Consider the following 23,616-nt stretch of genomic DNA (forward strand, 5'->3'; position numbering starts at 1 on the left):
GCAGCTCTGTTCCTGCCGCAGAGACAGATTTATTGCAGAGTAGCCGTCTCGTCACAAATCTTTGGTCTGAACTGGGCTTAAAGTCCATGTCAGACTTTTGTACTACCAGCTTATCATGACTGGTACTTTGTTTCAGTTAAGGTGAAGATGCGAATGAGTTATGGCATCAAAAAAGCTAAGTTTAAGGGTTTGTTGGGGTGTAAATCACTGTATTATGTGCTTTTTGACTCTCAGTTCCATACTGAAAAACATGCAAGGGATAGTGAACACCAAGCTAGCAGACTAACTAAAACTGATGTACCTCCTGCTCCCTGCAGCCTTTAAAAAACCCAGACAGTCTCCATGTTCACAGTGGATCCCCTTCTACATTTCACAGGGATTAGTTTCCTCTCACAGTCCTTAATGTAACTTTATCAGTCAGTGCAAGTTAGCTTAGTAGGCAGTAATGGAATGGTCAACCTTTCGACCCTTCAATAGTAAAGTCAGAGACTTTGTCAGTTTTGTCATTTATTTCAAAGAGGAGGGGGTCAGGGGCTGAAAAGTTTGGGAACCCCTGTACTAGAGCACTGCTGTGACAAAAACACTCAAACTTCCAGGCCGTACAGGTCTGGAGGGACTCCCCCGGCCTCTGATTGGGACTTCCTGCCTCATGCTGCGAAGAGGAAATAGGACATGAGATTTGAGTCAGATTGTCCCATTTCCACAAATCAATATCAGCTTCACACAGGCTGGTGCGGTGTCAATTTTTATTTGAAACTCATGTCGTGTTCTTTCATCCACCCAACAGGACAGCTCTGTGTACGAGAAGGAGAAGGACATCATCTCTGTGGTGAGTGTGATGAGCGTTTGTCCGTTTCGCTTCTCTGAATAGCTCAGTTTATCATGAAAACTGAATGAGATGTTGTAAAGAGTGAACTGTGTTTGTTTCATCCCGCAGTGCCGTCAGATGGTGGCAGTTTGTGATGAGATTCTGAACTCCAGCTCTGAGTCTTTTCTTACCCACACCGCTCAGCTGGAGAGTGTGGACCTGATACCTGTATCACCTGGAGATCAGCTGGTAAATACTTCTCTCTTTATATTACCTTTGGTTGTTATCTAAAGTAGAACCAATGAAAAAGAGCTAATGATAAATGTATGAGAAGATGCAAATTGCATGTAATATATTAAGAATTTAAGTACATTTTTAAAGACTAAACCCAAAAGTAATACTATGTATAATAAGATTTCCCTGTGTTGTGTTAAGATTGATCCGTCCCTCTCTGATCTGCTCAGAAGACGATCAGAGCTCCAACTAGAGATCATAAATATTAAACATGTTAAACATTTATAGTCACATATTCTGTTATTTGTTGGGGGGAACACAAAGCTGGAGCTTTATGCCTCACATAAATGTGAGGCATAAAGTTGAATGGAAATCAAGAAATGGAGGAGAAATGTGTTGATTTGTGGCAACAACATGAGTGTTTACACAACATGTCTTTAAAAATACTACAGTCCAGCTGACAAAGAGGAGCTGGACAGAAACTACTGTAATTGATTATGTTATAGTTGGAGTTTTGAGAGTGAAGGCTCTGGTAGTCTGACCATTATGACCTAGAATCATTAATATCAAACATGTTAGATATTGCTGGCTGTATGGTTGCCTGTTTTGCTTGTGAAGTGGAATAGACTGTGGCATGTTTATGGACCATCTGATGGATTAGGAATCACTTTATGATAGTTTGGCAGACTAGGGCCCCCCAAGCATCCTGCATAGGACCTCCAAAAAGCTAGAAGTGGCCCTTCCCACAAGATGCAAGAGGGGAGGGGCTTCCTTCTCCCACATTTAGCATTTCAGTCAGTTAGCAATGAGCATGGCTGACCCTGACTACATTGATAGGATTGCTGCGTTGTATCTGCTGAGACAAAGTGACAGACAAAAACTTAACAATCAGACCTTCTCACTCTGTTTCCTCCAAGAAATTTGCTCCTTTTTTATTCCTGTGCTAGTAGAACGTGTTGGGTTTTGTCTTGCCTCAGACAGACTCCACTAGTTTCTCCTCCATTTTCCGGTTGAAAGAACCTCCCCCCTCCACAGGCTGGTCCTTCGGGGATCCGGGGATCTCCATGCTGATTGGTTCATCACGATGAAAGTGATCCTCTTTTGTTCAGATTCTTCTACTCTTGCCAAAAAGCATATGAAGCAAACGTCTCGTTGAATTTGCACGAATTTCTTGCACAATATGCACGATTTACGCTGTCTAAGCCAAACTTGCGTCTACTTGCTTCTTGAATGATTTTGCTCATGTCTGGTGTGAACACAACATACGTGCCAGGGTCTAATGAGAAATTGCAACCCAAATTTCAGATATTTTTCAATGAAAAATGGTCAAATTAAGACCTTAAAACAGACCAGACTAGCATGGTTGAAAAGTATCTTGTAAACTTGTTTACCCTGTTTCTTCTATAAACTGTGCAGTCAGAGGATTATAACTCTAAAATCTGGTTGAAGCAGTCATCATGTCTGTGGTCTCCATCATGTTTAAAATCTGTAAAGCTCTGAGAAACTAAAATTATTTCAGCTCCTTTTTAAACTCTTCTCTGTAAGCAGACCCCCCTCTTCACCTTCATCTTTGTGATTCTGTTTCTCTCCTCTCTGCTGTTCCTCATTAAAATGATCATTTTTAAAGGTTTCTCACTGTTTAATTGCTTTACTGCCTTCCTGACAATCAGCTCATAATTGTTCTGATTTCCTCTTAATCTCTCTCTGTTGTTTTCAGTTTTCATTTCCTGCCTTCATCATAATTTGGAGATTACGCCCCTCTCTGGTTCCACTCCTTTCTCCTAACTCAAGGTTCTCTCTTTACCAGTTCTTCTTTTATTCCCTTCTGTGTCATTGTTCCTGCTTCCTCTTAGACCTTCAGTCTATCTATCTCAACAATTACAGCCCTCTCCTCCATCTGTTATCGTCTATATCTAGAGTCCTTTCATTTGTTTCTTCAGTGCTCTTTTCCAGTAAATTTGTCTTGTTTTCTTTCCTTTATGAGCTCAGTCCTTCTGATGAAAATGTCCTCTGTTATTAGATAATACTCTCCCTCTCCTGTTTAGTCTCCATCTGTAGATAAGCATACATCCCTGCATGCATATTGTCTCTCTGGGCGTCTGTGGATGTAGCGGCTGGTCATTTTTCACAGTTGTTCTGCAGTGAAACAGGGTCATTTTAGAACAGCGAGAGCTACAAACCCTGATTATCCTTGTCTGACAGGGAGGAATTGATTGAAGCACATCGAATATAATGAGGTCGGCCCGCTGAATGATTGAAAATAATGGGAACCAAAGAGGGAAGGGAAGGGAGGGGTTTTATTCTACTTCAGCATCATGCTCAGCTTCTAATTCATAATCATCTAACTGAAAAGCTGGCCTTTTCCATTTCCATTCCCTCAAATATGAATGTATTCTTATAACAAAGGAGAAGGTAAAGACAGGCTGAGGACATCAGTCTCCATTTGAGACACGACTAACCAAGCAGTGACTCAGCTGATATTTTCATGTATCCCTGCTGAATGTCTTCCTCCTGTCAGAGGAAATGATGGTTTTTGTGTATTTTAATGACAGCATTAAAGTCTTTTGTTTGGACTGAAGACAAATAACTGAGTGTTTAACAAAGGGTAAGAACAAACCTACTCAGTTATAGAAGTTGCATTGGCAAAATTCAATCAAATATGTCAGAAAAATCCAGAGGAAATGGAGAGATTCTGGTGTTAAATGGATTAACCCTCCAATTTAGACACTGAATAGGCATGTCATAAATGCTCTGAATCATGCTTTTAAGGAGATTTTATGCAGGGAGTTGGTGTTAGATATTACAGAAGCCCTAAGAGGTCCACACAATTTATTTTACTCTGTTTTCTAATGGTAACTTTAAGTTGTTTTTTTAGATCTCATGAAAATGATATAAATTAGCTCACTATTATTGGGAAAAATGCATTCTAATTCCAAGATAACAGGATAAATAAGCCGAGATTTGAGGATAAGAGAGTCAAATAAAACCTAAGGATGTACTGGATTGGCCTGAGCTGGGCTGAACATATAAAAGCCTGTGAAGAGATTGCAAAAAAACTCCAAGCAGGCTTTCAGTTCAGATCAGTGGAGGGCTGCAGTGATGGTTGTCCCTCTGGAGCTCAGTCAGAGTGACCATGAGGTTTTATCTCTTTTATCTGTTTACAATCACATGAGGATGTTCAAATGTTTATTACATGTTTATAAAGCCTCTATAGATGTTAATAACAGGCTCAAACTAATGTGCTTCTGTTTTATTTTCATGTGCACAGTTTAAAGGCATCACTGTCACATATGAAGTTTATAGCTATTTATCTAAGGCACACTGGGCTGTGATTTGTCAGCTTTGCCTATGATGATTTGAATAATCAATCACAGTGGGCTCATGGGTAATTAAAGGCCGAGGCATCCATAAATCAGGAGACAGACAGCAGTATCTCTGTTCCATCCATGATGACAGGAACCAGGCAGAGCGATGTTTATGAGTCCATTAGTGTGAATCACTTTGACTCAGGACCAAACTCGATGTTGTGCAGGTTGATCTCTCTGAAATGTCTCAAACATATTTTTATTCCTCCCTCTTTTGCTTTTAGGGGATTGAGATAACGTCGACGGGCTCCATTAACCACTACGTGACTGGAACTGCAGCTGAGGTCAGACTCTTTCACTTACATTCAACCACCTCTTAACAGCTCCCCTGAAGAGCAGCGTGACTCAAACCTCAGCTCCTCTTGAACCACAGACCAAAAGGTTAACTTCAACTACTGAGAAGGGTCTAAAGCTTCGTTTCCTAATCGCTCCTGTCTTATTGAAAAAGCTCTGACATGTCAGAGAGGAACAGGTAAAGACTTGGAGTGTGGCTCATTTTGGCACATTTTCCTGCAGGAGATAACATTTTTACACTCCTACTATTTGACATTTTCACCAGTTTAACATGGATATTCAATCATCCTTTTAAAAAAGAATGTGAAAGCGCATTTTTAGTTTTAATGATAAATAAAAAGGAGAATCATTAGTGGGATGTTTTCCAGTTAGTCCTTCTTTCAGCGACTCTGCTTTCTGTGACCATAAAACTTAATTTTGTGGCTCTTTCTAATACAAGGAAGTGTTTATTTTCCTGCCTTGAGTCCTGCCTTGCACATTTGAAGTATAAAATTTTAATTTGGATTCATTTATTATGAAGGCATGAGCTGTTTACCAGACAGAAATTCCCTTGGAACTACGTTTTTATGACACTTTATTTTTAGCCGTTGGCATATCTCTCTTTGCTCCGCTGCTTTGAGACAGAAACCGATCTGAGCCCCGGTGCTGCAGATACTTTGTATTATAAATATTACATGAGCCGAGGCTGCTCACTGCTAACTGTATATACACAGTGAAGTCTTTATCTTGACTGTCAACATATGTGTGTTCGTCTTTTTATGCTTAATGTAGCTCATTTTATATTTATACCAAATAAAGCATTAATCTATTTTAGTCTGAAAAGGTCACAGCTGTATCAGCACACATGCATTAATAATGCAACAGTGCATTTTTCTTAATCAGTGTGTGCCCAAAAGACTAGAAAGCTGCATTTCCTCTAAGCACACCGTGTCCATTTCGATTCAATGTGGTTCACAATTCCTTGGAAAGGTACCAAAATAACCGATCCCTACTGTCTTGCTTTTTTGGCACCCTTTTGTTGGGTTCTCAAGCTCTGAACCGCTGAGGGAACGGCTGAGGCCAGAGATATACCCTATATGGACAAAAGCTGCCTGACCAATTCACCAACAGGGACTGTGGTTAAATAATCAAATCCATAATAAGAAGTTGCCCCCGCTTTTGCAGCTAAGACAGCCTCCACTCTTCTTCGAAGGCTTTCCACAAGATTTTGGAGTGTTTCTGTGGGAATTTGTGCCCATTCATTCTGTAGAGCATTTGTGAGGTCAGGCACTGATTTTAAACCAGAAGGCCTGGCTCATAATCTCTGTTCCAGTTCATCCAAAAGGTGCTGGATGGGGTTGAGGTAAGGGCTCTGTGTGGACCAGTTAAATTGTTCTACATCAAAACATGTCTTTATGGTCCCTGCTTTGTGCACTGGGGCACAGTCATGTTGGAATAGAAAAGGGCCTTCCCCAAACTGTTGCCACACAGTTGGAAGCATAGCATTGTGCAAAATGTCTTGGTATGCTGAAGCATTAAGATTGGCCTTCACTGGAGATAAGGGGCCTAGCCCAAACCCTGAAAACCCAGCTGTTTGGCCATTGAAACCCATTCATGAAGCTCCTGCTGCACAGTTGTAGTGTTTGCATTAATGCCAGTGGAAGTTAAGAACTCTTTAGAATCAAAAGAGACTTGGAGACTTTTACCCACCATGAACCTAAGCAGTCATTGACCCTTCTCTGTGATCTTACGTGATCTTCCGCTTCATTGCTGAGTTGCTGTTGTTCCTAAAATCTTCTACTTTCTAATAATATCACTGTATAATAATGTCACTGAGCTCTTCAGAACGACCCATTCAGGATCAATAATGTTTGTCAGCACTACTTGAACATTGGTTTCTAGAATAGTTATCTGTCCCAGCTGGTTTGACACACATTTGTATCTCTGCAGTGAAAATAACATATCTTAAAGATCACATATTTCACCCCTTTAAGACAAGTTTATATTGGTCTCAGAGGTTCCCAAAACATGCCTATTTGTTGCTGAAAAAACACTCCAGTATTGGATTTTTGCATGCCTAAAACACTTCATTTCAGCCCTGCTCAGAACAAGCTGTTTCTGTGTCTGTGGCTTTAAATGTTACTGAGCTGTCTGATTACACCCTGACTCCACCCCTTTTTCTTCAAAGTGGGGAGGGCCAACTGTAACTCCCCACATGACATCATGAGGGAAAAATCTGAGAACAGCTTGTTTCAGCACACATTTTCTGAAAGATGGAGAAAGAGAGGGGGAAGGAATGGATTTTTCTGATTCTTGGGGGAATTGTGGACAGGCCAGGGGCACATATTTTTTGTTAGAAAAGCTTGCAGAAGTGTATTTTTCGTAATATGTGACCTTTAAAGAGAATTGTGGTCTTGGTTTATCACTTTTTCTTCAGCTCAGTTCTTCTGTCAAACTGAGCTTTTATGGTCTCTGCTGCTGAGTTGACTGCCACATGTCCTCTACCACCACAGTTCCTCAATTATACATGTGCAGGCAGCCATGGTGCATTGTGTATTTAACAGCAAGTTTGTCAGCCTTAGACTCAGGGTAGTCTGTCGATTGGTTGAAAGAGTCTAATAACGGACGAGTACAAAACTTGCAACAGGGGAATTTTTACTTTATTTGACAGGAAATATGGGGACAGAGAGATGGGGAAGACATGCACCAAAATGCGCCAGAATAGGGATCTGATCCTGCAATTAATTTGTCTAGCCCTGTAGTCTCTGCGTGTTAGTGCCTGCCTTAACCGAGCTAAACTAACCCCCAAATCATGCCATATTTACATATCCCTGCACCCTTCTCTCAAAAAAGCTTGTTTGTTCTTGCAATAAGCATCCACATCCAGCCACAGAGCCTCATTGAATTTATTGGCACTCTGCAGACTGTGTGCCAAACTTTTACATACCTGCTGTGGCTATCACCATCCAGCTCCACCTACCAAGTAGGGGTAGAGTAAACTGTGGAAATGCAGTTAAACCATACTGAGTTGTACTGAACCTAACCAGATTACTTGGTGGAAATGCAGCAGACTATTTAAAAGAATCCTGCAAATTAAAAGTAGATAATTGCAATAGAATGTTTTGCTAGCTTGTGCTGCTTTAGGGGGATGAAATCATCCATTAGAGAGCGCTTGGATCAGGGGGCTTATAAACTAAACACTAGAGCGATGGAGGAGTGTTTATCATCCAGAAGAAGGAGGGCTTGTAAACTGAGAGCGAGGCAATACTGCAGCTCCCCTGAGGGACACAAAGATGGAGATGTTATTTTTCCATGATGTCAACAACAAAGTAGCCCGACTCCCCTGCTGCTGTTACATCATTGCAGCTGAGTGCTAATGGGAGACGTGATCACTGCCCACTACCACACATACTAGTACATGTCCACAAAAACAGCCGGTGTGCACGCTGCTGCAGAGAGAGCATATTTAGAATCAGCCTGGTTACTGTTCCTGCAATCAACAGTAAAGTTCTCTTCTCTTTTATTTTAATGGATTATTCTCAGATTCATCAGTCAGATTGACTGTCACATTCAGCTTCTCCTATTAATAATCTATTATTTCTGACCAGTGCTTGAGTTTAGAATGACTGAGATGATATGGACCTGCCATGTTATCTGCATTTATTTCATTGATTAATGCTGCTTTACTTTAACTAACCCACTGGACTGTGTATTGATTCTTAGATGTAAAGAGACACAGTGATGGAGGTTTTACTGCCAGCTCTAATAACATGAATAACTATTGCTTTTATTGTGGGTGAAGCAGCCATAACTTTAAATATTGCTTAATGATGTATTATAGAAATAACTTTAAGTCAAAATGACTATTAAATGCTGTTTTCATGTGTAAAGGAAGCTTTTAATCCCCTATGGATAAAGTAGACATCTGTCATAGTCAAGGCTGGGCCGTTCTGTGAGGAAAAATAAACCCTTCAGCCTGCAGAGCTGTGAACACATGGGTTTAACTCCAGTGCTGATGCTAACCAGCGTTAATGTTCTACATTGAGTCGTTACTGTCTCAGTGAAAAAGGATGCATCCATAAAGTTAAAGAAAGGAGCTGGATGGTTGTCTATCCATTATGATAGACTGCAAGATCATCCTACTCAGTGGCCCCATGCATAATCCCCAGAAATCTTCTACTACCTGGTTAAATCACCTTGTAAGAGATAAACTCACATTTGTTATTCTCATAAAGTTAGCATATTAATTATTCCAACATTCATGGCACCCCTGAAAAATCTGACAATGTTTTTTAACATGAATGTAATTTTAAAGTTACATATAACAAAGTGCAGACATGCACATGTCAGGATTTTGTTTAGCTGATGCTGAGGACAGACTGCTGTGTGCCTCTCCACTCTGCTCTGTCACAGCCTCTGCTAACTGTTTAACCCACCAGTCTGCAAATAAGTTTTATAATGTCTCTTAAGTATCTCTCAGAGGTGCACACGTTACCCTTGCTTTTAAAAACTACAAACAGACCTGTAGAAGTAGAGAACACCAGCTATGAACGATTATGTCATCGTGTGTTTTCATAAACTAGTCTGTAGTCCTTCGCTGACTTACATGAGGGGTGATTTTGTAGGGTTAACCTCTGCACCAGTGTCAGTGCACTCTTAATGAATCATAAATATGATAGAGTGCTCTAAAATGCATGTAATTTAATTTGCATTATATGTGGTATTTATTTGATAATTTCAAATCAGCAGATATTATACTATTCAATTCTATGTTGCTTTGTTATAATGCATAATTTTTTATTTTCCTCTTTTTTGTCCCTTGTTTATTCTACCACAGTTGGTACACAAATATCACAAAAAACACAAGATGGAACAACTGTTAGCTGCACCGTCATATAAAAAACATGATTTAAGGAAAGCTAGCCTCATGTTCCTTTCTTACCAATGAACTGAAATTGAGCATATAGCGTTACTTCAGGCAGGACACGGGGTCGAGAGCTGCCATATAACCTAGATCAGCTGATCTGCAGGCCACTTGACTCGCTCTAAGCTCACTATTCGCAAGTCGCACTTATGCTGCCATATTTAAGCTGCTCCAGCCTAGCTATGATTTGCTGCTCTCCCTGAAAGCTGCTTTTTGCAAACCTCCTCCACCTCAGCTCCTCCTTAATGCTATATCTGAGTTAATCAATGTCATTCTGTGCTGTTCCTACTTGATGCTTTTCACGTAGGCTTTTGGAAGATCAGGAGTTGATGCCAACTATATGTGAACCTTTATAAGAGTCCCTGACATCTATTCAAAAATAGTGCAGTGACCTGATGAGCAAAAACTGCAATATTTGGTCATGCTTTAAGTGCTAATATTGTCTCAAAAGCCTGCAGAAGACAACTAGAAAGTTAAATCTTTAGTGTGCCTGACTGAGTAGTATGTCTCCAGTATCTAGACTGAATTAAATTCAGCAGTTTTATTTATTCAGTATTCATGTTTGTATCATTTATCTCCATTTTCAGCCTTCAACTGAAGCCTTTGTGAAGATCTTGGCTGGCGATGAAGTGATTCAAGTCAACGATCAAATAGTGGTGAGTTTCATTATTCATACGGTCTGAATCCATGAGTCTGTGTACGTTTCACAGTGTAGGAGTGGTGATGCAATATGAAGTCTCCTAGCTCTGAGATAAATGAGACAAACCTCAGCTCACTGAGAGTCTGAGTGTCTGAAACAGTAAACTTCACCTCAGACTAAGGATGCGTTTCTGCTTCAGGTGGGCTGGAGCCGAGATAACCTGATCAAGAAGCTGAAGGAGAATCCCAACGGGGTCACTCTGGTCCTGAAGAAGATTCCTGGGTCACTGAGACGCAAAGATCCTGTCCAGATCTCTGTGCCACAGGTCAGAAATCCATAAAACCTTTAAAATGACCACAGTCAGGGTTCACACCTTCTAGAAGACCAAGAGAGGTCATTTCTGCCACTAGATTTACAAATTATGTTATTTATAATGATGAAATCCTAATCAACTGTTTAAAATGTAAAAGTTCCAATTTAATTTAAAAGAAGCTGTGTCTACAACAACGTAGATCTGAGAGTGATAGACAGGAGATAACAGCGTTAATAAAGGCCAACAAACAGCTGAGTGACTTTGGGGAAACCTGATGCCAAAAACATCATTGATGCTCTTAGACAGTTTTGATTTTCCACGTTTTAGTCTCAGCTTTTAACATTTTCATCCATGGATTAACATGAACTCATCCATCAAAACCTGGATTGTTAGAACAGATTATATCAGAGATCCCGTGTATTCCCTTCTCATGAGATCCCAGTCTTACAACACTGCGGATCTTTCAGTATGCTGACTCTCCCTGAACTTCTCACTGAGTCTGCACACGCTCTGTCTTTCACACCCCCATGTGACCCTCACCATCTAAATCTCTGATCTAGCTGCTGCCTAGGGGTGAGGAAGCTAACATAAGGGGATGTAAATCAGCTGAGTGTATCGGCTCCTCATTGGCCTCACTCGATGCCTGACTCTTCCTCAGACTGCGTGTCTGAGTGTTTGTGTTGTTTCCTCTCCTGACATAGAGGGGCGTGAGGAGTGGGCTGTCTACAGTCCACATGACATCCGCCTCTAAACAAACTCTTAGAGAGAACTCTGCATGCTCACATGTTTGTTTTTGTTTTTTCTTCTCAGGAGGAAGAGGAGACCAAGGAGAGTTCAGAGGAGGAAGAGGAAGAGAACCAAAGGCACTCCATATTTGAGAGGGTAGCAGCGTCAGTTAGGTCCTTGTCTTTTAGGTAAGAGCCAGCGCTGTTGAACCATTAAAGAAAACAAGCTAATTAATGATGAGCTTTGTGACTAATTAGAATAATAGTGAAGCAATGACACATGCTATCCAATCTAATCTGAGCCTCTTTATTTACATAGCACACTTAAAGAACACTGCTGTGCTGCACAGTCAGCAAAATAAATAAATAACATTTAAAAATGTAAAAGCAACAGTGTAAAATTAATAAAATATTCATCAATAACAATGGGTGGTTTGACCAATAGTGTCTGTGCTGGAGTAAGGGCGCACTCACGCTATGCCATCCGTACTGTGCCGTATTCTAACCATGCTAAAATCCCATAATACCCCCTCCCCTGTCCCCCCTTTGGCCCGCACTCACACTGCTCAACACATCCAGGCCTGGGCACGGATACGTCACGCGGCGACGTCATCACACCAAGCATCCACTGTTGATGAATTTATACGTGTTGATGTTTGGTTGTTGTTTTTTAGGCTGTAAAATAGCAACAGATACGATACCTGACTATCTGATTATTTCACCAGACCTGGGATCAGTAGGCTATGTTAACTATACAGGGCCCAGTGAGGAGAGAGAAAGCAGTTCATAGCGGAGAGTTATCGCTCACATCATATAATCTTGAACCTGATCAGAGTTCCAAGCACTTCTGCTGAATGAAACCCGGGTTTTTACCTCTTATGAGCCCCTACAGTCATTCTTCTGCATGTTCCTATACTATCTGAATCCCCCTGACGTTCCTTTAAGTGCCATGAACTGTTCCATCTCTGTGTAATTGTGGATGCCTTTCAGGGCTGCACCAAACAAGCTCTCCTGTCATAGACAGCCTGTGTCCAGAGGACGATTAAATGTTCAGTTAAGATTTTTTTTTTTTAACTGTGACGAGAGCAATTTTAACCATCTGACAAGAGCTGGAGGTGAAAATGCCACAGGATTAATAAACCATGTGCCGTTCGACATCAGCGATGAAGATCATAGTTTCAATTTTTGAGGACATGAAATAGAATTAAAAGTAATTTAATTCAGTGGATGATAGTTTGGCATTATAATTTTATGTTTGGATCAATCAAGGGAAGAAGCTTTATTTCACAAACCAAAAAACCCTCTCACAGTCATTAAAGCCTGACTTTGCTTGAAACTGGTCAGAAATGTGGACAGGACTGGGATCCATTAGAACGAGGTTGTAGTGGGGCTGTTCGAAGTTTTATTAAATTCTTCAGCTCTGATAAAATCTTTGTAACTTGTTGAAATACAAAAATAACAAAATACATAGATCTCTCTATATCTCTTTAAAAAAAATCCTGCTGTCTCTAGCAGCTGCTGTCTGGTGTGCTCTCTGCGGTCTGAAGCAGGTCCTTTTGTTGCTTCATGTTACGTCACATTCGTGCGCTAGGGCTCCCTCATTTGCATCCGGGCCATGCCTAGGTCCACCTCTTCCTTCTGTGCCGGGGCTGTGAAGACACAGAATGATTGCACTCACACTGGTCAAACGTACTGGTCTTTAGGCTCAAACGGGCCCAGGCACGGTACGGGTGGCTCAGTGTGAGTGCGCCCTAACTTTAGAATGAAACATGTTTTATAAATGAAATATATTATTAGTCAAAAATCTGAAGCCTAAAACGTGTCAGCTGGTGCGTCTATTTACACGTTCTGATTGCCTTGAGGTTAAGATTTGCTGAGTGGTTGAATATGCCTAAATGGATAGGTAACAGCTGACAAGGCAAACAGACAATTTCAGGATTTTGGGGAGGCCAGAGAGATTTCAGGGGGCCCTTTTTGGCCCTTTCTACCACTGGCTCTGCCCCTGAAGTGTTAATAGCACTACTGTTTGCTGCTGTAACCATCAGTAGTTATAAACAAAAATAGTTTTCAGTTGCAGTATTGTCTCAATTTAATAAAAAAATTAATTCAATAAATTCTTCTTGTCAAACTGTTTGTTTACAGAATTCACATTGCATCATTGCCCTGTGCTGAAACTAAAGAGTACAGAAGAGTCAAGCACAAGCTTTATGTTGAAATTTGGGCAATATTTCCTATTATTTGTAGAATCTGCTGTGGGCCAATCCAAAATAGACCATGGGCTGCATTTGCCATAGTGCCATAGAGCCATAGTTTGGACACCCCTGGCCTAAAACATTGGTTGCCTGCTCTGACACTGTCAACATTAGATGTAAATATACAGTATTTATTTAAACCAGGATTACTAAAAACAATAGGTGGACACATCAGTGGCACCCTAAAAAATTAAAAACAACTTAAAATGTTCTAGAAAAAAAATCTGAATTTTCAAGATCATGACGTTCTATGATTACAAGAAACCAAACTCAGTATTTCAGAGGTTAAAATGTGTAAGTTTTTGAGAAAAAAAATTCAAAATCATCAAGTTTATAAAGTTCTAAATTTTGACAATACAAACTCAAAAATTACAAGTTTTAAAAGTCATAGATCAAGAATCCAAACTGAAGACAGTCGCTGGATAACCCCAGTTTACAGAATTGTCTTTTCAAGGTCCAGATGATAGTGATAATGTGATGATTCAGGGTTAAAATCAAGTATTGATCAGTTGCAGTCAAAGGCAGATTCTGACCAGGCTCACAAGTGAAGAACTTGAGCAAGGCAGACAGCTTCATCCAGTGTGATTTTCTTCTATGAAATCAGCTTTTTTCTTTATTATCACAATAATTCATTAAGTTTTGGTCCGTGTGAAATTATGGCTTTCAAGTCCAAAATGTCTTTTTGTCCTTGTAAGTTTATAACTTTTTAAACTTCAAATATTTGATTTTTTTCTCAACAACTGACAGATCCTCTTTATTGTTTAGATTGCATTGAGTTGCTTCAATATACCACCATAATAATGGATAGTTTACACATCGATCCTTGGTTAAGAACCTATTACTGTCAGTGAATACATTCACAATTGATGTTTAATTTTTCCAACTGGGTAATGGGAGGCTTAGCCTTTTCTTAGATAAGAGTGTGTGGGTGTGGGTGTGTGTGTGTGTGTGTGAGGCGGGGGGGGGGGGGGCACTGGCCTAAAGGATAGAAAAGCTCTCGGTGAGAAACATTCTGCATAATCAGAATTGTATGGGTTTTGATGAAAAATCCACAAGGAACCTTTTACTGTAAAACCTTATTCATGAGCTGAATAATCAGAATGGAAATAGAGATAGCGTCCTGATGTATTTCAGTCTCTTTTCTCAAACATATTCTGCCTTTTATATGAATAGATGTTTCCTCTAATATAAATAAAAAGCTGACTAGTTGACCCGTCATATAAAAGGAAAATAGCTCATATCCCAGAGGAACCTGGACTCAGATTGGGTTCACTAAACTACTGAGGATTTTCCCAACCTCCTACAAGCCCTTCCGACCTCTTTAATCTGCCAGAACCTGGTAGTTCTGCAATGAGGTCACTCTGCAAATGCCATAAATTCCTAATCTATCACGCCCACGACTCATGGCTGACTGGAAATCAGAGGAGAGCGTGAGTCTGAAGATTAATAGTTAAAGGGAGGGATGAAGACAGATGCAAACAAGGTGAACATGAAAATGAGGAAGAAGGGAGGGAAAGAGAGTGATGTAGAAGGGAGAGGAGACGGTGAGAGCTGATGGAGAGCAGGCGTCCTCAGACAGATGGAGGGAGTGGGCGGGGACGATGCATTAAGGTTGTAAACGATCCTGTCACATACTGATACACTTACTCCCGACTGAGGGGAAAACAGGTCTAAACTTTTGACTCCTGGCTTATAAAGTCATATTTCAACATTTTAAAGCCAGCACAGCCTGTTTCTACTGTTTCACTCTGCAGAATTCATCTTCTGCAAAAGCATCACTGTGGTTGTTAAAGAGACTGTTTTTGCACAAATATCCAGTGAAATAAATGATGTTTTTCTGCCTTCTAATTTTGTTTTCTTCATTCTAGGAGAGCTGTTCACGGGCCAGAGGCGTCTCCACAGCCTATGGGACAGGAGGAGTCTGAGTTGTCCACTGACAGAGAGCAGGAGGGGAGTCTGACTCTCACTTCATATCAGAACCAACAGGGGGGGCTGTCACCGCTGTCAGCATCAGGTATGAGGAGCCTCGTCCTCAGGCGACATCCTTTCCTCATTCACTATGATTTCATTAGAATTTAAAGCAGTTTGAGTTGAGCTTTAAAAACCCTCAAAGATGTTTAATTTTACAATGAAATGTAGGGGGAATTAGAAGATTCTGTTCTTTTCTCCATCTATGCCTAAGAATCATGGGATGAGGGTAAGGTGCATCTCAATAGATTAGAATATCATCAAAACTTGATTTATTTTAGTAATTCAATTCAAAAAGGTAAACTCATACATTATAGAGAATCATTCCACATAGACTGATATTTTTCAGGTATTTATTTCTTTTAATTTTGTTGATTATGGCTTATAGCTAATGAAAAAAAATCACTATCTCAGAAAATTCTCAGAAGGTTTCCTGAGCCTTTAAATAGTCTCAGTCTGGATTAGTAGGCTACACAATCATGGGGTAGACTGCTGACTGGACAGATGTCCAGAAGACAGTCATTGACACCCTGCACAAGGAGGGTGAGACACAGAAGGTCACTGCTAAAGAAGCGGGCTGTTCACAGAGTGCTGTATCCAAGCACAGCAATGGAAAGTTGAATGGAAGGAAAAAAGGAGCGCAAGCAGCAGGGATAACCGCAGCCTTGAGAGGATTGTGAGACGAAGCCCATTCAACAATTTGGGGGAGCTTCACAAAGAGTGGACTGCAGCTGGTGCCAGTGCCTCAAGAGCAATCAAGCACAGACGGATCCAGGACATGGACTACAACCGTCACATCTATCAAACTGTCAAGCCACTCCTGAACCAGAGACAACATCAGAGGCATCTTACCTGGGCTAAGGACAAAAAGGACTGGACTTTTGTGGTCTCAGTGGTCCAAAGTCCTCTTATCAGATGAAAGTAAATTTTGCATTTTATTTGTAAATCCAGGTCCCAGAGTCTGGAGGAAGAGAGGAGAGGACCAGAATCCAAGTGTCTTGGGATCCAATGTAAAGTTTCCACAGTCAGTGGTGGTTTGGGGAGCCATGTCATCTGCTGGTGTTGGTCCACTGTGTTTTATCAGGTCAAAAGTTGGCGCAGCGGTCTACCAGGAAGTTTCATCTGATTTCATTTTCAAGCAGGACTTGACACCTGCCCAAACTGCCAAAAGTACCAAAACCTAGTTTAAGGACCATGGTATCCCTGTGCTGGATTAGCCAGCAAATTGATCTGACCTAAACCCCAAAGAGAATCTATGGGTACACCAGACCACTATGAGAGCAACCTGGGCTTCATAACACCTCAGCAGTGGCACAGACTGATCGCCTCCATGCCAAACCACATTGACGCAGTAATTCATGCAAAAGGAGCCCTGACCAAGATTGAGCGCTGTACATGCTCATACTTTCAGTAGTCCAACTTTTCTGGGTTTTTATCAGCTGTTAGCCATAATCATCAAAATTAAAAGAAATAAACACTTGAAAAATGTAGTCTATTTGGAATGAATTTATGGAAGATATGGGTTTTAATTTTGAATTGAGTTACTAAAATACATCAACTTTTCAGTGATATTCTAATTTATTGAGATGCACCTGTATGTATTTGACCTGTTTTATATGCAAACATGTCAAATATGTATTATTGCAGGTAGAGTTAGACACAGGCATGGACATTTTTAAACAGTTCTTTGAGTAACAGGTAGCCTTTGAGGGACTTTTAGAACTGAAGTCATGTGAACATATTTCTAGTTTTATAAGGACTCTTAAAGCTGAATTTTGAAGTCATTGCAAAGGTTGAGCAGCTTATTTAGAGATACCTGTAAACATGTCACTTTAAATCTAACCTGTGGGATATAAAAGCATGCATGAGCTTTTCAAGGTCTGACTTGTTTTTTGTTCCAAAGAAGTGAATCAGAAAGTAAGGCCTAAGGATGATAAATTAGAATAAACGTTAAAATGCTAATTAGAATGACGATGAAGATTGATTATGGACTGTCTTCAGGGAACAATAATGACTCCTTGATTAGATTAGCTGCATTAGAGTAACTGAGATAGACCTATTAGAATGCAGTTATTATAATTAAATATATAATTTTAAAGCCCATGTAGAAACTGAAGCTTTATTAAGATGCATTTGTTTTATTATCTCTTAGGTCACTATTTCAGCAGTTAGTATTTTGTTAAAAGTTTGATTTAGAATGTAAAGGATTTCAAACCAACTTGAATTGAATCAGAGAACAAAAAAATCTCCCAATTGAGGTCAAGTAGCTTGTTTGATAGCACTTGTTTCAATGCTGTTTGTCTCCTGGATACGGTGACGTTGATTTTTATAAAAGAGTATTACATCCATCCACCACTGACACAGATAAAGATAAGCTTTGATTTTGTGTTAAAGAGTAAAAGATTAACGTCACACGATGTGACGCAGGCTGCTGAAAAACAATCACATCATCCTCTCTCCTCAGGGTCTGAGTTCGACAGTTTGGACAGTTCAAGGCGCTCCCCGAGACTAAGACGAGACCGGTCGCCGTTACCCAGAAGTCCCTCACCCTTGGAATTCAGGAGTTATTCTCCTCAGGGGGCCAACAAGGAGAGAGCAAGCGTTAGCTCCTGTCCTGAAATGGTGGGGCACACGGTGAGTAAAAACGGAGGACAGAGAGTCAGACATTATTTTATCACCACATTTAAGGCTGAATAAATTAAGTGGTTTTTGTTTTCAGGGGAATAAGGAGACAAAGAAAAGCTCCACAAAAGGTGAGATATGATGCTTTACATTCACATACTCAAAGTCAGTATCCATCCAGCTTATACTAAATTAGGCAACTCAAGATGGTCTGTAATTTGCCCTGGAATTTTTACTCTGCAAATTATGGACATGGCTGATTTGGCAGGACAGGATTAAAACATAGACGCCCTGTAGGATAATTACAAATTACCAGAGGTCCCTAGGTAATACTAATCCTGCGCGAATATGACATTAGTCAGTGTCAGTCTCCAAGGTGAAAGAAGAATAAGACATCAACTTCAGGAGAATTCTCAAATTAGCATCAAAAACACTGACTTCTTCTTCTGTTCTACTTCTTCAGGCATGACGACGGCTTTGAGTCGGCGCCGTGTGTCCTGCCGTGAACTGGGTCGACCTGACTGTGACGGCTGGCTGTGGAAGAAGAGAAAGGAGAGCAGTGTCTTCCTCGCCCAGAAGTGGCAGCGCTTCTGGTTCATCCTGACAGGGCCTTCGCTCTACTGGTACACCAGCCAACAGGTGGGAATAAAAACATGGATGTATTTCATCTGCACACAAAGAAATGGAAAGAGTAGCTCTGGGAAAACAGCTCTGAGAAAATGGTAGTTTTTCTACTTTACCTTATTTCATCAAGAACTTAGGATTGAATATAGTACTCTAACCCTTCGTTATCTTGGTTCGGTTGAGTCAGTGCCACTTTAAAGTCACTTCACTCCTTTCTCTGTTTTACCCTGCAGGATGAGAAGGCCGAAGGTTTCGTCAACATATCCAGCTACAACATCGAGAGTGCTGGAGAGCATAAGAGGAAATAGTAAGGATTAACTCCTCCATAGATTATATGATCAAGCCTTTACCTGGAAATATGTCAGGACCTTTAATTTAGATCTTATAAAAGAAGATAAAATAACTACTCTTAAATTATTTGGATTTTATAGATATGGCTTTGTAGTTAGAAACAGAAGCTTTATTGTCCCTGTGCACACAGGACGTCCTGTCCCAGATTTTTGCAGCATGCATACGTAACGCAAGAAGAAAATAAAACCTTTATTCTTAAGTAAACATTTCAGGAGAAAGAGCATCTTTAACCTTATGAATAAATGGAAATAATACCTGCTAACAAAGAGAGGGCCTCTGGGTTCTTCTTGATGGCCATGTGACCTTTAACCCCTTCATGTTTATGCCTCCTTTCTCTAGTGTGTTCAAAATGTACCACCCGAGATTTCACAACTTCTTCTTCGCTGCCGATAACGTCAGCGACATGAGCAAGTAAGTCAGATCAATTGCAGACCAAGGACATGTTCAGCCTGTCTTCTTTTTCCCTTTCTTTTCTCAGATTTTACAAAGATAAGTTAAAGCTTTATGATGGTGGCATAAGCCTCTTAGTGTCCAGCTCTTAAATGCATCTACTCACTGCTAGTTTAGATGTTTAAAGCACAAGATAAAAGCCATTCTTTTGCAAACAATGAGAGCATTGGAGGTGTAGAATCACATGCCAACAGGTGTTGGTCTTCAGTGCCCCCTGCTGGCAGCTTTTCATGATAAAGTTCTTGTATTCTACATAAGATCATTTTTGCTGGGAGCTGTGGCCAACCAGACTGAATCTTAATTTCCTTTGTCTCTGTTGACATTGTCTGTTTTTCTCTTTTTCCCTCCAGGTGGATTAACTGTCTGATCACAGCAATACAGAAGCACAAGCAAAAAGGACCTGAAAGTGAAGAAGGTGGGCAAACATTTTCTATATGATACTTGGTTGTATTCTAAGCTCTTTCAAATGAAAATGCATGCAAATTAGCACATCAGTCCTTTTTAATACCTCGAGGGGCGAGCTGTCAAGAGCAAGCAATGATTTTATGACAAGCTAGTCTGTTTCCTCTTACTTCATGTTGGCTCTAACAGACATGACAGGTCAGAGAATTTTGACTTTTCTGTGTTCGGTTAGTCATGTCTGAAGCAGTGCATTTAGCAGCTTTACCACAAGCCTGACATGCACCAAACCCTGACATTTGTGTGAAGGTGCTGCTTCAGCCCTTGTTTTTGGAACTCCCATCATAATCAGTAAAAAAAAAATGTTAAAACTGATGTTTGTTTTTGACCTCTGCATATCACTAGTTTTTGTGTGTCCATCCTGGGGAAGGGGGTTAAAGATAAAAAGGTTAGAAACCACTGATTTAGATGATGCATTTGAATAACCATTCAGTTGCACAGGAAATGTTGTAATAATATTGATAACAAATTAACAGTATGCACATGCCCAGAGATAAAATAGGATATGACATGATGCTATGCAACATGACGTGATGCAATGCTATACCATTTTCTGTCCTCTTGAGGAAACTTACTTTGGACTGAGTGGTGCACATATTTATTTATTTATTTATTTATTTTTGTTTATATGGCAGAGACAGATGCAGTAAACATAGAGAACTGAACAACACTTTTCCATGTGCTACACCACAGTATTTGTAGCTAATGCTAATTTCCAGTGCCTATCCCTGAGAGGGAATCATATAAAACATACAAAAGGCATAACTACATAAGTCATTCAATGCTCTACATTTGATTTACTCCATATATTCAAGACCTACATGTGTACAAAACATAACTTGTGCAAAGATCACAGATGTACAAACATACATTCATACATTTGAAAATGAAGAAATAAAAATCAAGTAATTAACAGAAAATTGATAAGCATCTAAGATACATCCAGGATAAAAACACTGTCTCTGCTAACACTGCCCCTACACATGACCACATGATTGACTCATTTTTAAAAATTCCTTTAGTTTTGATTTGAAGTTTTGGTGACTTTTGTTTACTTTAAGGTTGGTAGGGAGTGTATTCCATATGTAAGCTCCCTTAATAACAAAGGAAGTCTGGCCTAAGGAGGTACTTTGAAATGGTACTTTACAGTTCCTTGCAGCTGTAAAATATATGCCTATGCAGCTGCAGTGCCTGTATTATCTTTTATACTTGCCTAGAGTTATGACATGTAACGATACGTTATGGTACCATAGGATAGGATACAATATGAGACAATGCAATACAATTTATTGTCACAGTAAGCGATTTGCCTTGGACTCTAGTGGTGCACACATTCAGCTGCAGTGCAAATATGAAGTCTTGTACTCACGGTACGACACAAAACAATAGGATATGTTTTTATTGTCATCTAAGGAGATTTTCCTTGATTGATCTTACATTGTTCATTTCGGTTTTATTTTTGTATTATTTTTGATAAGATAATGGGAAACTATCACCAGACGCACAGTGATTTCATATCTGATGATGTCTGATAATCTAACTGCCTGTTTATTTGTGTGCAGAGTGTTACAGTGAGACTGAATCAGAAAGTGAGAGATCCCCTTCACCACGCAGGAAAAACAAGGTCAGAGGTTTACCTAAGGATACACATGCATACTAAAAACATCCTCAGTGCTATGTAGATATCATGTAGAGCTATATATTTATCATGTGTCACATTTCGTCTCTCAGAAAGTGCAGTCCAACACTCTGCCTCGGCCCAAGAAGAATAACAAGGTGCCTTTATCGAGTCCTTCAACAGGGGGCGGCAAAGGGACAGGTATGGACCGTCTCCACTCTTCCTGCTTTCTTTTTTCCTCTTGTGATGAATAATTCCTTTTAACTGTCAAATGTGAGTCTCCTTGAGTTTTTTTTGTGAATGATTTTAGACTGACTGTGGATTTTTACATGCAAATCAGCTGTGAACAGACATCACAGCAGCTTCATGTGTGTGACCCCATCAACCAAACCCTGCTAACATTTCTATCATTTCTGTCCCTCCTCCCTTACTTGCTTTGACTCTGCTCTCCCGTTGTCACCTTGAGAAGGAGGGCAGGTGGACGAGATGGGAATGATGCTAAACAACATAAAGGAGGGAGGGGTTTCTCTGATTGGCAGCGAGCAGCCGTTTACACACGACCACTTCAGGAAATCGTTCATTCGACGCAACAAGAACCCCATCATTAATGAGAAGGCGCACACGCTCCGGGCCCTGCAGAGTACGCTTAAGGTACAAAGAATATCTAAGAGCCCAGGTTACCCAAACACAAGGCTTCTAGTTTCTCTTATCCTAAACAGTTCAGGATAAATCTTTTAAAGCTCCTGTGAAGCATTTTTATCTACTTATAAAAGGACTGAAATTAATACTGACCTCTCTTTAGCAGCAAACTTGAAGTTTCTTTATAGTATGATATTGTAATGTCTGAATCCACTGCTGAAGGGTAGGTGAAAGAAAAAAGTTATTAACAGCATGCTGCTTTTTATCAGCAACTATTCACAGTGACTCGTTCATATAAAGGACAACAGGATGACCTTTAATCAGAAATTAGTACCCATGCAAGTACAGGACAAAGATATAAGAAGGGCTGCTTTGTCTACAGGGGGCGCCAGAATCAATGCATGTTGAACGTTCCTCACAGGAGCTTTTATGATATTCTGACTGGTGAAGACCAAGAGAAAGAGATAGTTGACAATGCTCAACATCTTTCTCCTTGCTGGTTGCACTACACGATGATCCAGTTTATGCTGTTCTCCATGGCCATTTATTGCTCACAGTGGTCAAAGCTGTACTAACACAATCCTGTAATCTATCGTTGTTGTTGTGGTTATCATATGTGAGCTAAGTGGGCTATGACATGATTGTTTCAGAAAAGATGCGCTTGGGTGTAACACAGAGATGCAAAGGGTTGCGTTCACTCTGGGACCCACTTTTTAAAGGGGATGTATTATGCAAAAAACACTTTTTCAGGCTTTTCTAATAAAAATAGGGGCCCCTGCCCTGTCCATAATCCCCTCAAGTACCGTTCAAAACATGTGCTGAAACAAGTCGTTCTCAGATTTTCTCCTCATGAGATTTAGCCCCGCCCCCAGGTTTTTGTACCCTTCCCCATCTGGAAGAAAGCTCCGTCCTTCTCTCCTGATCTTTCTTTCAGCTTAGGAGGATCAGGAGAGCCACATTCTTATTACTGAGAGGGGCGGAGTCAGACAGCTCATTATCATTTAAAACTACAGACACAGAAACTGCTTGTTCAGAGTAGGCTGAAAGAGAGGCATTTTTAGAATGCAAAATCCTACACTGGAGTGTTTTTTTCAGAAACAAACTTCACAGGCATGTTTTGGGGACCTCTGAGACCAATATAAGATAATCTTCAAAGGGTAAAATATGTCCCCTTTAATAGTAGTGTTTGTGGGCTCCCAAAATGCCTGTTTACCTGATCTGATTAAAAAAAAAAAAAACTTTTGTGGATACTTCTAAACACGTCTTCATGTGGACAGCCTCTGAGAAAAGAAAATTCAAAGTGACTTTGCAGAAGCCTGACTAAAAAAAAAATAATTGGCTCATAAATTGA

At 40.2% G+C, this 23,616-nt stretch overlaps 1 protein-coding gene across 2 annotated transcripts in view; it reads left to right on the plus strand.

The window, feature by feature from the left end:
- Positions 1-23,616, plus strand: part of cnksr1 (connector enhancer of kinase suppressor of Ras 1) — a 46,610-nt gene that overhangs the window by 21,309 nt on the left and 1,685 nt on the right. Inside the window, exons 5-20 of one of the 2 annotated variants that reach the window (XM_041813343.1) lie at positions 788-829; positions 938-1,057; positions 4,632-4,691; positions 10,192-10,260; positions 10,444-10,569; positions 11,368-11,471; positions 15,403-15,548; positions 17,967-18,136; positions 18,222-18,255; positions 18,588-18,763; positions 18,982-19,055; positions 19,439-19,510; positions 19,900-19,964; positions 21,571-21,632; positions 21,740-21,827; positions 22,093-22,277. In XM_041813343.1, the coding sequence (XP_041669277.1) occupies positions 788-829; positions 938-1,057; positions 4,632-4,691; positions 10,192-10,260; positions 10,444-10,569; positions 11,368-11,471; positions 15,403-15,548; positions 17,967-18,136; positions 18,222-18,255; positions 18,588-18,763; positions 18,982-19,055; positions 19,439-19,510; positions 19,900-19,964; positions 21,571-21,632; positions 21,740-21,827; positions 22,093-22,277 (1,593 nt within the window). The remainder of the gene's footprint in view (positions 1-787; positions 830-937; positions 1,058-4,631; positions 4,692-10,191; positions 10,261-10,443; positions 10,570-11,367; positions 11,472-15,402; positions 15,549-17,966; positions 18,137-18,221; positions 18,256-18,587; positions 18,764-18,981; positions 19,056-19,438; positions 19,511-19,899; positions 19,965-21,570; positions 21,633-21,739; positions 21,828-22,092; positions 22,278-23,616) is intronic. The other variant, XM_041813344.1, reaches the window with a different exon arrangement.

Source organism: Cheilinus undulatus, linkage group 18, assembly GCF_018320785.1.
Source record: "Cheilinus undulatus linkage group 18, ASM1832078v1, whole genome shotgun sequence".
In the NCBI taxonomy this organism is placed as follows: Eukaryota; Metazoa; Chordata; class Actinopteri; order Labriformes; family Labridae; genus Cheilinus; species Cheilinus undulatus.